We start from the raw sequence: 12,854 nt of genomic DNA, 5'->3' as shown, positions 1-12,854 counted from the left end.
TCCATGTATTATCATACTAGATGATTTCCCTATCTGTTTGGCTCTTTGAACTTGTTAATGTGGTTTGCTTTTTTACCTTTCTGAATTTTCCTATCTTTTCATTTTCTTAGAAGTGTGTAACTATTAATGATTTGCATGTACTTCACCAAATCTAAATTATATTTTACCAAATTGGATTATTTAGAAATAGTCAAGCAACTTTCTTGCTATCCAGCACGAGAGACTGAGTATAATAGTCATTGGGACACATGTCCAAACTGTCTGGCTCAGGTTCCAGATAATTCCCTGAATATTACACAGAAAATGAACAGAGTTCAGGAAGGACCCTCAGTATTCAGATGAACATTGTCACTATTCCCATAGGAATTCCAAAGGCCGAGTATAGAGATGAAATACTTTCTGCTTTTGGCTTGCTATACTTTTGGGCCATTCTCCTTAAAAATATGTATTAAAATTAATTTTTTAAAATTCTGTTCATCCTCTTGGCTCTGTGCCTCACCATGCAGCTCGCTAAGCAAGTACGAACAAGAATGCCACCAATGTCCCATGTTTAGGAACCCTCTGATTTGTAAAAGCATGGCAGGTGTTTTATTGAAAATTTTAATAAAAATAAATTCTTGTTTAGTGTAGCTTTTAGCTCAGCATATAACATACGTTTTTGCCATGCAGATCTGGTAAGGGAGATAAAAGAGGGTTTTTTAGGTTCTCCCCCTGCTCTGCCTGCTTAATGAATGCTCAGCCTCCAGAAAGAATTGTTTGATTAAAGCATGTTTCTCTTTATCACAAATCCACAATCAGGGCCAAAATCTATGCAAGATGGCTGGTGTGGTGATGATATGCCATTGCCTGGAAATCGCCCCACTGGCTGGGAAGAGGAAGAGGATGTAGAGATTGGAATGTGGAATAGTAATTCATCTCAAGAGCTTAATTCATCTTTAAATTGGCCACCATATACAAAGAAAATGTCATCGAAGGTAAACATTTCAAGGGCAAAGCCCTTGAAACTTTAAATTCCAAAGGTAGTTTACCCACAGAAAATTAACGTTCTGCCTACCCGTTTATGGCAATCAGTATAGTCCGTGCAGTCCCCACCTTAGGTAGAACCTCTTGTATGGGCAGCCACCTAGAAAAACATAAGACTACAGGAACTTCCTTTCTCCCCACTGCTACAGCTTGGGATTTCTCTCCTCCTCCCCCTCCACCAGTGCTGCCTGGGACAGCCCCTCGCCCCAGGGTGGTGCCTGCAGTGCTGAGGATGAAGAGAAGGGCAAATCTCCATGTTGACCCTTTCCATCCCACTGCCAGTTCGTCTCCCATTCCACCTCCTCACCTGGGGCCCCTGACCTCCCCATTACCCAGAGTTACCATCCTCCTTACTCATGCCCCATCTTTGTCCCTTCTCCACCCTGAAAGGTCCTGTGACAAAAATCCCTAGGAATGAGTAGAGTTTTGTTTTGCTTTTAAATGTGGACAAATCTTATCCCAAACCTGGCTGTTCATCAGAATTGTATGGCATTTGTTTAAAAAGTATAATTTCCTATACCCTGGGCTACTGTTGTTTTAGAAATTGGACCAAGTTTCTTGTCCTGAACAAGCTCTCTGAATGTTTCTGATGCAGAGCCAGGTTTGAGAACACTGGTGTCAGATTTTCCTGGGGACCATTTTGAAAATATGTGCCTAGTCCCCCAGGTGATTCTCATATATCCTCTCCACCCTATTTGAGAACAATTTCTTTTTGAGGGACCTTAGAAGTCAAATACCTAGTAGCTCACTGCCAGGGTCCCTCCCTTTTGATCCTGGGATTCTAAGTCTAGGACCTGCCATTTTCACTTAAAAATTTTTTCATTTGGCTGAATTTGCCTATTGCCTCACCATATAGCTTATGAAGTGCTTTCCCATATTTTACATAAATCATTTGATCCTCATAACCTTCTGAGATTGAATACTAATGAGGAGTTTGAGACTGGAAAACGTGTTGACTTGCCCAAAGTTGCATAACTAGTAAGTGACAGAGCAAGGACTTAAGTTTAGGTCTTCCAATTCCAAACCCTGTGTTCTTCCCACTGGACCATGCTGTTTTGTGACTTTGTCTTTCCTTACAGGGTCTGAGTGGCAAAAAAAGGAGAAGGGAAAGGGTGTGTAGCCTTTTTACTCTTTCTCCTTTGTTTCTACTAGTAAAAATCTTTTAGAAAGCAACTGCAAATATTTATTTAGCCTCTGCTGTGTGGCAGGTACTGTGCTTGGTGCTGGGGGTTCAGAAACACTAGGATAAGAGCATATCTTCCAAGGAGCTCAGGGTCTAGTATGGGGCATTAAGAGTTGCTCTAAGGAGTGTTAGCTTGAATTTGGAAGATGCCTCGGGGTGGGGTGTGTTAGGGAAAGGGTTAGCCTGATGTTACTAAAATACAGAATTTTAGAGAAGAGGTGACAGTCTAATCTGTAGTTAGATTAGGGGCAGATACCAAAGTGTTTTCAGTAACATGCCAGAGAATTCAAGCTTTATTTTGTATAAAGTATGGGGCCAATCAAATTGAATAGAGGGCAACATCAGTTTGGTTTTTAAAATTAATTTCTTTAAAGAAAGCTAACCAGTGATAGTATGAAAGATAAATTGGAACAGAGGAGAGACCAGAGTTAGTGACCTTAGTTAGGAAGCTTCTGCATTCATTCTGGTTAGAAAGGACAGCCTGAATTGGGAAGCAAGAATAAATGTTTAGTAGAAGGGATTGTTGTGAGACACATTTGGAGTAAAAGAGACAGGTCTTGGCAACAGTTAGGCATGGGGTGGGGGTGAAAAAGGAAAAGGAATCAAAGCCCACTTGAGAAACCTTGGAAAGGGTTAGCTGCTTGCTTCAGAGACCTGCAGTTAGGGGGATATTACGAAGCTGTGTTCTGTTCCACAGTCAGAAGGAATAGGTAGTAGCAATGGGAAAGGGAAATGAAGGCAACAAACTGAGAATGGTTCTGTGATCCTCACGTTAATGGGAGGCCTTGGTCTCTATGGCTTCCAGCCTCCCTATCTACCAGACTGCTAATCATGGACCATTTATTCTCTCAAGTCATGTCTCCAAGTAGTTTCCGTACCTCCCATACCCTAAGCAGCCACAGAAAGCCAACACCAAGTAGGAGGAATCCCAGCTTTAATTGCTGCTGGGGATATTGTGTTCTTGGCAGCATAAATTGGAATTTTAAAATACTCTTTCATATGGAAACATATGGTGTTTTTTCAGTACAGTGCACATAGCATAATTAAATTATGGGTTTAATTGGTTTCTTTGGACTAACCTGAAACCTGGTGACTCTTCTTACTTTGGTTTTGTGTGAGAATTCTACACATCCAAATTATAATTAATCTTTTAGGACACAGTTCATTTATAAATTGGAAACTGTCTGATGAACAGTTCTCCATTATCCAGAGAACCTTTTTACTTTTTGTGGGTCATCAAGGCCCTTTGCTTCTGTCTTTTCCTTCTGACTGCTTGCCTTTAGAGATTTCTCTATGCATTACAGCTATACCAGAGGACTGGAGCAAAGGAAGTTGAAAATCAAATAAGTTGATTTTTAATTATGAACAACTCTGTGAGAAGAGTTGGTTGGAGGAGAAATTTATTGGCTAAAAATGAGAGTTGGGAATTGTCTTGAAGTTTTATTAATCCATCACTATACCCAGATAAATAGAGATGGCCATGGCATCTTTCTACTCTTTTATTTTACAAAGGGAATGATGAAAGGTGGAAACAAACAAGAAGAAGCATGGATAAATCCATTTGTTAAACAGTTTTCAAATATCAGTTTTTCGGTAAGTATGTTTTCTTGGCAGCCTCCTTCCCTTTTAATGGTGATCCATAAACTTACCCTAATTTCATTTTTTTTGTTTTCTTAACAAATAATTCTTTTGAGTCCTTATGAATATGCTGAGGTTAGAATAAAATTTTCCATGAGGTCTTCTTTATTTTTACAGTTTAGCTAAAAACATTGATCACGTATCTTTTTTTTTTCACATGTCTTATTTTTAAAAATATTTTTTTATCATATTAGGCAGTGAAAAATGAAGTTTTATGATCCACTTAAATTTCACAAATAAGGAAATAAAGTAAAATTCTTCACTTTTATTTTATTTTCATTGATAAATTAAGGTCTACTAACATGCTACTTTTTCCTTCTTCAGAGAGACTCACCAGAAGAAAATGTACAGAGCAATAAGATGGACCTTTCTGGAGGTAAGAAAAAATTAAATCAGTTTGAGTTTTATATTCATCATTGATGGAGAAACTTATCTGACATGACCCTACTGAAAGAGCGCTGACCTTGACCAGGAGAGGGAGACCTGGGTTTCTGTTTCAGTGTTCCTATTCTCTCTAGCAATACATTAGAATGTGGGGATTTTATGAGTTAGTGTGCCTTTTAAAGTGTACATCACTGTGCAGATCTAAGGTAGTGGTACTGTTAGTCTTTGGTTACCTCAAATTTAGTCCTGTCAAGAATAAGTTATCCAGGTTGAGTGATATAGTCTTCTTAATTTAGGGAGCAGTGTGTACAAAGACCCAGATACATGATAGAGATATCTTAAACCATACTGGAGAAATGGCAAGTAGTTCCACGTAATGGAAGAAGAAATATAAATAGGTTGTGGTGGTGGGAGTGTGGTGATGGTAAAAGCTTTACCTAGGTGAGGTTGCTGGAAAGCTAGCTAGGTGCTAAATCATGAGGGGCTTGGGTGTCTGAGCTTTATTCTGAACGTATGGGATTAAAGAATTTTAAGCCAGGAGAATGAAATGATTTGGTTTTATGTTTTACAAAAATAGTCATGGCTGTAGATTGAAAATATCTTGGGACAGAAAACATTGGCAGCAGAGGAAGACTAAAAGATACTAAACATAGCAAAACCAGTTAGAGATTTGTTGCTGTAGCCAGTGAGAATTTTCAAAGCTCTGAACTAAGACAGTTGGTGGGAAGACTCTTAATTCAGTGTAGACATAGGAATTAGAATGAATGAAAGTTGATAACTGGCTTGAATCGATTTGCTATGGAGGATGAGGGTGAGGGTGTGGTAAAAGATATTCCCCAGCTTTCTTGCCTGGACAGTTTAGTATGTGGTACTGTTGTATTAGTCTGAGTCCAGGTAGAAAAGAGAAACTACATAGTGGTTTGAACAGGGAAAGTTTAATACAAATGTAAAGAATCACTATTAGACTGATGAGGGATTGGCTAGGAAGAGGTAATAACGAGACTCCTCAAGAATATATGAATAGCAGATATAAGAAGTAACCTAAAGACTAAATTGTAAAATCAACAGCTTAAACAGCTGTTCAACAGCTTAAAAAGTGAAAAAAGGGAAGAGAAAAGAAGATGGCCGATGCAGATAAGCAATAGATAACGTGCAAAACTACTGCCATCCTTAATTCTGTAGTTGGCCACAAGCTCTCGGTGGTATCTTTGGCTTCCTTCTTTTACTACCCATTCCATACTTCCCCACTGTCAGCCAGCACCTCAGCTCCTCTGGGTTCTTTTGCTGGTGCAGTGACCCAAACCTTCATTCCTGCAGGGTCTGAGCCCTCAGTCATCTTGCCTTGTTTGGTTGTTACAGTTTTTTCATTAACCTTTACTACTGGGCATGGAATTACTAAGAAGCACCCCCAGACGCACACACCCACCCCCTGCCCACCTGCCCGATTCCAGAGTCTTCGCTGCCTTCATTTTGTAGCAGGAAACCAGGTCCCCCTTGGTAATCAGAGTCAGTCACTCCAGCCATCAGGTGAGCCCACCGCCCCCTTGCCAGCTGGTTCAGTGACATCAGTTCTTAACTGCATCCTGTAGGACAGAAGCCCATCCTTTTAGGATGTTGTCTTTCAGCTTGCTTTGTAACTGGGTCTTCAGGAACCACTTGTACCTATCAGTTTGGCTAGCTACTTTTGGGTGATGATATATGTGGTAAGACCAGTTAGTTAAGCCCATTACTCTACTTCCTTTACTATGAAATGAGTTCCTTGATCAGACACAGTGCTGTGAGGAGTGATGGATAAGGCCTTTTGTGAGACCATGGATGGCAGGGGGGAAAAGTCCGTATCCAGAATATGCGTCTATTCCTGTGATGACAAGGCTCTGCCTCCTCCATGGCTCACTGAATGGCAGAGAAGTTGCTGTGCTGCTGTGCTGTTGGAACTTGCTGGAAATCTACCCTTCTAGGGTGCTGGGAAAAGCTGTTCATGGAGAGATGTCTCACCTTAGACACTCTGCTACAAAGCTGCTTGGAGGTATGTGGGAATGCTGGGAGAAGCTGGCCTCTGAGTGAGGCTGACCACCCTGTACTGCAAGTGTAGGGCACAGGAGAAGCTGGAAGCACTGCCAAAGCCGCCAAGGGCACGTAGGCAAAACTTCCGCCTGCAGTGTCTCTCCAGCGCCCTCTATTGACAAAGGCTCAGTGCCAACTGGCGAAGGAAAAAAATGTAGAGCCCAGATATTTTCACAGAGCAGTCAAAAAGTGTGAATTTGGAGCTGAGAGACAACAAATCAATAACTGGCCATTATTTGAGATAGGAAATATAGTAGGAGAAACAGGTTTGATAGACAAGGTTACTGAGTTTAAAGTTGCTATGAAAACCATGTGGTGATGTCCAGTAAGCAGTAGAAAATCTGGATGTGGAGCTTAGAAGAGTTAGGGCTGGAGATAATAAGTGGAACTAGACACTGATGGTAGTACAGCCTCAAAAATAGGTTGACTAGGGAATTCCCTAGTCGTCCAGTGGTTAGGACTCCACGCTCTCCCAGCCAAGGGCCTGGGTTCGATCCCGGGTCGGGGAACTAAGATCCTACAAGCTGCTCCAGCACGGCCAGGAAAAAAAAAAGGTTAAAAAGTTTAACAAAAAAAGAAGGTTGGCTAGAGGCTTATAGAGTAATGGACCAAAGACAAACTCCAGGGGGAATAATGACATTTAAGGAAAGGTCTGAGGAGAAATAGAACAAGTTAGAGTAGAATAATTTTCCAGTAGTCAGATGAGAATAGAGATTTGAGAAGAGGAAAGTGATTGTCATGGAATGGATTTGATCCTGGCGGTTAGAACGAGTCATTGGTAACTTTAGCCAGGGGCCTTCTTAAAGGATTGGTCAAGGGGCGGCTGCCACATTTGGCACTCAGATGGTTTTTAAAGTGATGCGGGGACTTCCCTGGTGGCCCAGTGGTTAAGAATCTGCCTGCCAGTTCACGGGACAAGAGTTCAAGCCCTGGTCCGGGAAGATCCCACATGCAGTGGAGTGGCTAAGCTTGTGCGCCACAACTACTGAGCCTGCGCTGTAGAGCCCACGAGCCACAGCTTCTGAGCCTGTGTGCCACAACTACTGAAGCCCGTGTGCCTAGAGCCCGTGCTCCGCAACAAGGGAAGCCACCGCAATGAGAAGCCCACGCACTGCAAAGAAGAGTAGCCCCCGCCCGCCGCAACTAGAGAAAAGCCTGCGTGCAGCAACAAAGACCCAACGCAGCCAAAAATGAATAAATGAATGAATAAAGTGACGCGGAATGGTTTGGAGAGAGGATGTATCATGCCACTTTTTGAAAAGATTTTATTTAGGTAGGCAAAAATAATGTGGATTGTTAGGAAAGAACAGCTTGGAGAGAGACTTGGAAGAAGAGTTGGTTGGGTTTGGTTACAAGATTAGATGTGGAGAGTGAGGAAAAGAGTTCGAGATGGCTAGCTTGGGTGCGTCAGTGAATGGTGACACCATTAATGGGGGAAAGAGAACAGAGGAGAGCTTGTTGCAAAAGTTCGTTGCCAAAAAAAAAAAGTTCGTTGCCATTTGAGGAAGAGCTCTTAATTACAAGTGCTGAAAGGTGGGTTATTCACATATCTGGACCAGTACTTCTGGAAAGCAGCAGCATTTGAAAATTGTACCTATTTTAAGAATACTTTCCTTTTGTTAAAATTTTTCTTTTCCACTTGCCTAGGATGAGGGTAGTAGGGGTGAGTGTTGTGGTGGCTGCAGCAGCAGGCATCTCAAAGAAGGACAGCAGTTGCAAAGAAATTATGGGTGAGATCTGAGGACTGAGAAAATGTGGAGCCTGAGGAACAGGGAAATGGGAGGGAAAGGTATTTTCGCAAGGTAAAAACCAAGGTTTCAAGGCTGTGTGACTAGGAGAATGAAGATGCCACTTTTGAGCCCCATGAAGATCTAGAGGCGATATCATGTGCTTGGTTTCACCTGTTAAAAGTGACAAAGGGGCATTCAAGTGGCTATACTTAGCAGGCAGTTAAAGATGTGCGACTGAGCACAGGAGTGAATTCAGAGTAGGCATTTGTATTTGAGGGTCACCTTGGTAGTGAATAAGCCTGAGGGAGGCCAGTTTGAGAGAGAGAGTTGAAAGAGTGAGACCTTAAACATACTGAGTACATCCCAGCATTGAAGAAACACAAAGAAGTGGGCTCAGCTATGGAAAGAGGAGAAAGAGAACCCAGAACGGGTATAATATGATAAGGATGTGAAGTTAAGAGATTGGTTTAAGTAGGATTGTAGCCTGGGAGCTGGCTATTTTGAGTGAAGATTTTTTGCCAGACGGGGGCTTTCCATGAGAGGAGGTCATATTTATTGCAGCCTAGTCAGAATGAGGAGAGCAGGGCAAGCCCTGAGAAGAGGAAGACCTTCCCCTGTCTGCTAAATGGGGGTGAGATAGTAGAGTTATTAGCATTCGCTGAGAATGCACGTTCAGAACGGTGCCTGGCGCTTTGTAAGCATCTGCTGGATGATGGTTTGTCTTGGTGCTATTTCTGTTGTTTGTTATTGGAAACTGTGTTGTTATTTTAAAATTAAGCAGATTATAGATGACCAAAGATGTCTTAACCGTCTATCTCCTAGTCTATTTTCAAGTTAATTTGGTTCAATAAAATAACAGTATTCGCTAAACCCAACTTGTGAGGAATGCAAGGTTTATTAAATGCTAGTGCATTCTTCACATGTCCTGGTCAAGGCAGAAGTCGTTTTGGTTTGGAAGTGAGTATTTTTCTTTCTACTGTACATTTATCTGAAACCATCTAGGTTAATTATCTTCCTACTTGATAACGTAGTCTCCTGCATTTATTAGGAATGTTACAAGACAAACGAATGGAGATAGATAAACATAGCCTAAATATTGGTGATTACAATCGAACGGTCGGGAAAGGCCCTGGTTCTCGGCCTCAGATTTCCAAAGAGTCTTCCATGGAGCGCAGTCCTTATTTTGATAAGGTAAGTTGTTCGTTTGTTTTTTGTTTGTTTTACCCTGTGGCTAAGAAAGCAGTACACTTAATAGCATAATTTTCTCATTAACAGTTTAGAACATTTAATACAATATAAAGTGTTATAACCCAGTGCCAAATATTACTGGACTTGTAGTTCATTGTCCTTTTATGTCTCGATTTATCATAGGGGTTGCGTTTATATTTTCCTCTTAATCCCATAAAGTATGTTTGGTTCTTTTTATGTACTCTAGAATTAACACTAATCCGATCTCTTCTGTTTTCTGCCTGTTTCCTGTTGATGCTGGAATGTCATATGACTTCTCTTCTGTTCCTGCAATGATTTCTCCCTTCCACTTGTTTGCTTGGCTGGTGTTGCACATCTTTCTGTCTGTCCAATCAGGATGGCATTGTAGCAGATGAATCCCAAAACATGCAGTTTATGTCCAGTCAAAGCATGAAGCTTCCCCCTTCAAATAGTGCACTACCTAACCAGGCCCTTGGCTCCATAGCAGGGCTGGGTATGCAAAACTTGAATTCTGTTAGACAGGTAAGTCCACATGTGTATTTTAGGCTCTCTGTTGATTTGTATAAGTAATAAGATCTCTCTTACATGTAGTTGCTGTGTTTAAATCAATATTTCAGTGTGGTAATGAGGTGTTTGTCCCTAAAGAATCCCAGTGTTATTTGGTGGCGGTTGTTTGTTTTTGTAGAATGGCAATCCCAGTATGTTTGGTGTTGGAAACACAGCAGCACAACCCCGGGGCATGCAGCAGCCTCCAGCACAACCTCTCAGTTCATCTCAGCCTAATCTCCGTGCTCAAGTGCCTCCTCCATTACTCTCCCCTCAGGTGAATAAATTTCCACTATATTCTCTACTCTTTACCTGGAAAAGAACCTTGAATAAATTTATATTTGAATGAGATGACTAGTTGATCATCATAGTATTTCTTGGCAACTTTGAGATGAAACTAATTCTGAATTAGTTATTATTACAGAGGGATGTTGTAGGGTGAAGAAAATGAGTCAAAGATAATTTAAATCTAAAATTTATCATTCTCTTTCATAAAATACCTTGAGGGGAGGAGGACAATAGCAAAGTAAATTGACTGATTCATCTCTGTCACTTTATACTTAACACATGAAAATATATGTGAACAATAAGTTAGTGAAGTCAAGAAAGACAGTTAGAACACAATCCCCCCCGCAGTGATAGTCCACAAATTTTAATTGCTCTACTGATAATTTAAAATACACAGTACGTTTGGTTAGCTTGAGTTACTTTTATTTACTTTTATTATTAACCTACCATTGTGATCCTAAGGTTCCAGTTTCATTGCTGAAGTATGCACCAAACAACGGTGGCCTGAATCCGCTCTTTGGCCCTCAGCAGGTAGCCATGCTGAACCAGCTATCCCAACTAAACCAGCTTTCTCAGATCTCCCAGTTACAGGTAAGTAGAATAACAGCCTTATCAGTATACATTTATTGAGTGTCTGCTGTGTGCCAAACACTAGAATGTGCATAGGAAGTGTTGCAGTAAACAAAACGGGCATAGTCATGGCCTTCAGGGAGCTTACAGTCCATGTGTGAAGACAGATGGTGAGCTCGCAGGGCAGGGTGCTCTGTGAGCAAGGCCAGCCAAGTCTGGGCTGGTGGTCGGGGTATGATGATCAGGAAAAGTTTCCCTGATGAAGTGGAAGTTTAGATTGAGCAAAAGACTGAATTCAATAGAATGGCTGGAGGCCAGAGAGTCCACACAAGAGAGATTAGATGAGGCAGGGCATGTGGGCATTGACTAGATGAAACCATGCCTCTGTAGGTCCCTCTGCCACCGTCACTCTAGGGCACGCTAGTCTGTGATGACGTGATACTGATCTTTTTGCAATCTTCCCTCCAGCGATTGTTAGCGCAGCAGCAAAGGGCGCAGAGTCAGAGAAGCGTGCCTTCTGGGAACCGGCAGCAGCAAGACCAGCAGGTAGATCTGATCCTTCCCCTTGCTTTGCTTGTACTCAGCTTATATCAACTCCATTGTAAGAAGACAGTCGAAATGCCTTTATTAAACTATAATGGAAAAGGTTGTTCATTAAGTCTTCTGTCTGCCCAGAAGTCTTATTAACTGGTATATAGTGATTCTTCACCTTCCTGCTGAGAAGGAAGTGAATTCAAAAATGAAGGGGAATGAAGGTGTCTGTAAAGACTTTTCTCCACAATTTTTCACAGTCATCTTGTCGTTTTAAGGGTCGACCTCTTAGTGTGCAGCAGCAGATGATGCAGCCGTCTCGTCAACTTGATCCAAACCTGCTGGTGAAGCAACAGACTCCGCCGTCTCAGCAGCAGTCACTCCATCAGCCAGCCATGAAATCTTTCCTTGAAAATGTCATGCCCCACACTACACCTGAGCTGCAAAAAGGGCCATCACCAATAAACGCTTTCAGCAACTTCCCCATAGGTGGGTTTCTCCTTGGCCAAAGCATTCAGCTGGTGCTTCATGATCACAAGTTAACATCCTGCTCTCTTACCTGTCCAGATGTTCTCTTGTGAGTGCCACGCTGATCTTTAGCTGTTCCCTCTCAGAGAGTGGCCACGCCTCTTCTAGCGCTAGCCTCTTCATGTTTCAGGAAGGCCTCTCTCCGTTCAAGAAAATGACACTATTTTAAAAATCCCACGCTCTTTTGAAATGAATTAGTGTAAAGATATTATTTCTTTTTAACACTCAGATATCTTAATTGTAGGATATGAATTGGAGGGGAGGACTGAAATTATTAGAGCATGCCAGAGAAATTTTGAGCCGTGCTGCTTTGAGGAAACAACTGGGAACAGTCACATCTGAAATTTTAATTACTGTTTAAATATTTATAAATGATTACTGGCATAAATGTAGAAAATAGGGGTGAGAGAAGGGATTGCCTTTATTCCTTTTGCCGTAGCTCCCCCCCCCCCTTTTTTTTTTATGATGTCTCCAGGCTTTTTATTCCCTCTGGGAATTTCAGGCTTAATATGTCTTCTCCTTCCTTAGGTCCCTTTTCTTCTTGTGCCTTTGAATATATTTTGACCTTTGATTGTTCACACCCTATTTATTTTACTTTTTCTTTCTCTCTTGTAAACCAGCTTTGTTGGTTAACAGGCCCAGTTTTGTGGAAGGCAGTCAGTTAACTAGCACGTTCTGGGCTGTGGGCAGGAGTTGGACCTGCTGTTGCCCCTGGTGCCGTTTCACTTTGGCTGAACCTGAAACATGATTTGGCTCTCCCTGATATTGCCATGGACTCTCAGCTAGGACATAGGTGGAAGTTTGAGTTTTAGGAGTTGTTAGCAATCTCTTTACATTCCCTTGTCAGTTACCACTGTAGGTGAATTCCAGAGAAGCCGGGTCAACCCAGAGACAACAGTATAGTGGTAAAAGAATACCCAAGTGTACACTCAGAGGTTTTGGTCTCACTAGTGAAAGGAAGCGACTCTCACTGATTACATACTAGACATATAAATTGGGCCAATGAGGAGATAAGTTTCTAAATAAGGGATTTCCTAGGCTCGCTACTCTTACAGCAAGAGACTTCTTCTTGATTAAGAAAGTCTGCTTAGCGGCTTCCCTGGTGGCGCAGTGGTTAAGAATCCACCTGCCAATGCAGGGGACATGGGTTCGAGCTCTGG

General features: G+C 41.8%; 1 protein-coding gene across 4 annotated transcripts in view; it reads left to right on the top strand.

The window, feature by feature from the left end:
• The window catches only part of TNRC6A (trinucleotide repeat containing adaptor 6A), a 99,980-nt gene that overhangs the window by 63,259 nt on the left and 23,867 nt on the right, over positions 1-12,854 (top strand). For 2 of the 4 annotated variants that reach the window (XM_082600666.1, XM_082600663.1), the window contains 11 exons: positions 799-974; positions 2,103-2,135; positions 3,719-3,799; positions 4,169-4,220; positions 5,588-5,755; positions 9,071-9,213; positions 9,607-9,753; positions 9,917-10,054; positions 10,528-10,656; positions 11,104-11,181; positions 11,445-11,655. In XM_082600666.1, the coding sequence (XP_082456792.1) occupies positions 799-974; positions 2,103-2,135; positions 3,719-3,799; positions 4,169-4,220; positions 5,588-5,755; positions 9,071-9,213; positions 9,607-9,753; positions 9,917-10,054; positions 10,528-10,656; positions 11,104-11,181; positions 11,445-11,655 (1,356 nt within the window). The remainder of the gene's footprint in view (positions 1-798; positions 975-2,102; positions 2,136-3,718; positions 3,800-4,168; positions 4,221-5,587; positions 5,756-9,070; positions 9,214-9,606; positions 9,754-9,916; positions 10,055-10,527; positions 10,657-11,103; positions 11,182-11,444; positions 11,656-12,854) is intronic. The other 2 variants (XM_082600664.1, XM_082600665.1) reach the window with 2 other exon arrangements.

Source organism: Mesoplodon mirus, assembly GCF_964341445.2.
Source record: "Mesoplodon mirus genome assembly, chromosome: 15".
Taxonomy (NCBI): domain Eukaryota; kingdom Metazoa; phylum Chordata; class Mammalia; order Artiodactyla; family Ziphiidae; genus Mesoplodon; species Mesoplodon mirus.
Note: the sequence above shows the minus strand (reverse complement) of the source record. Positions and strands in the feature narration are given on the sequence as shown.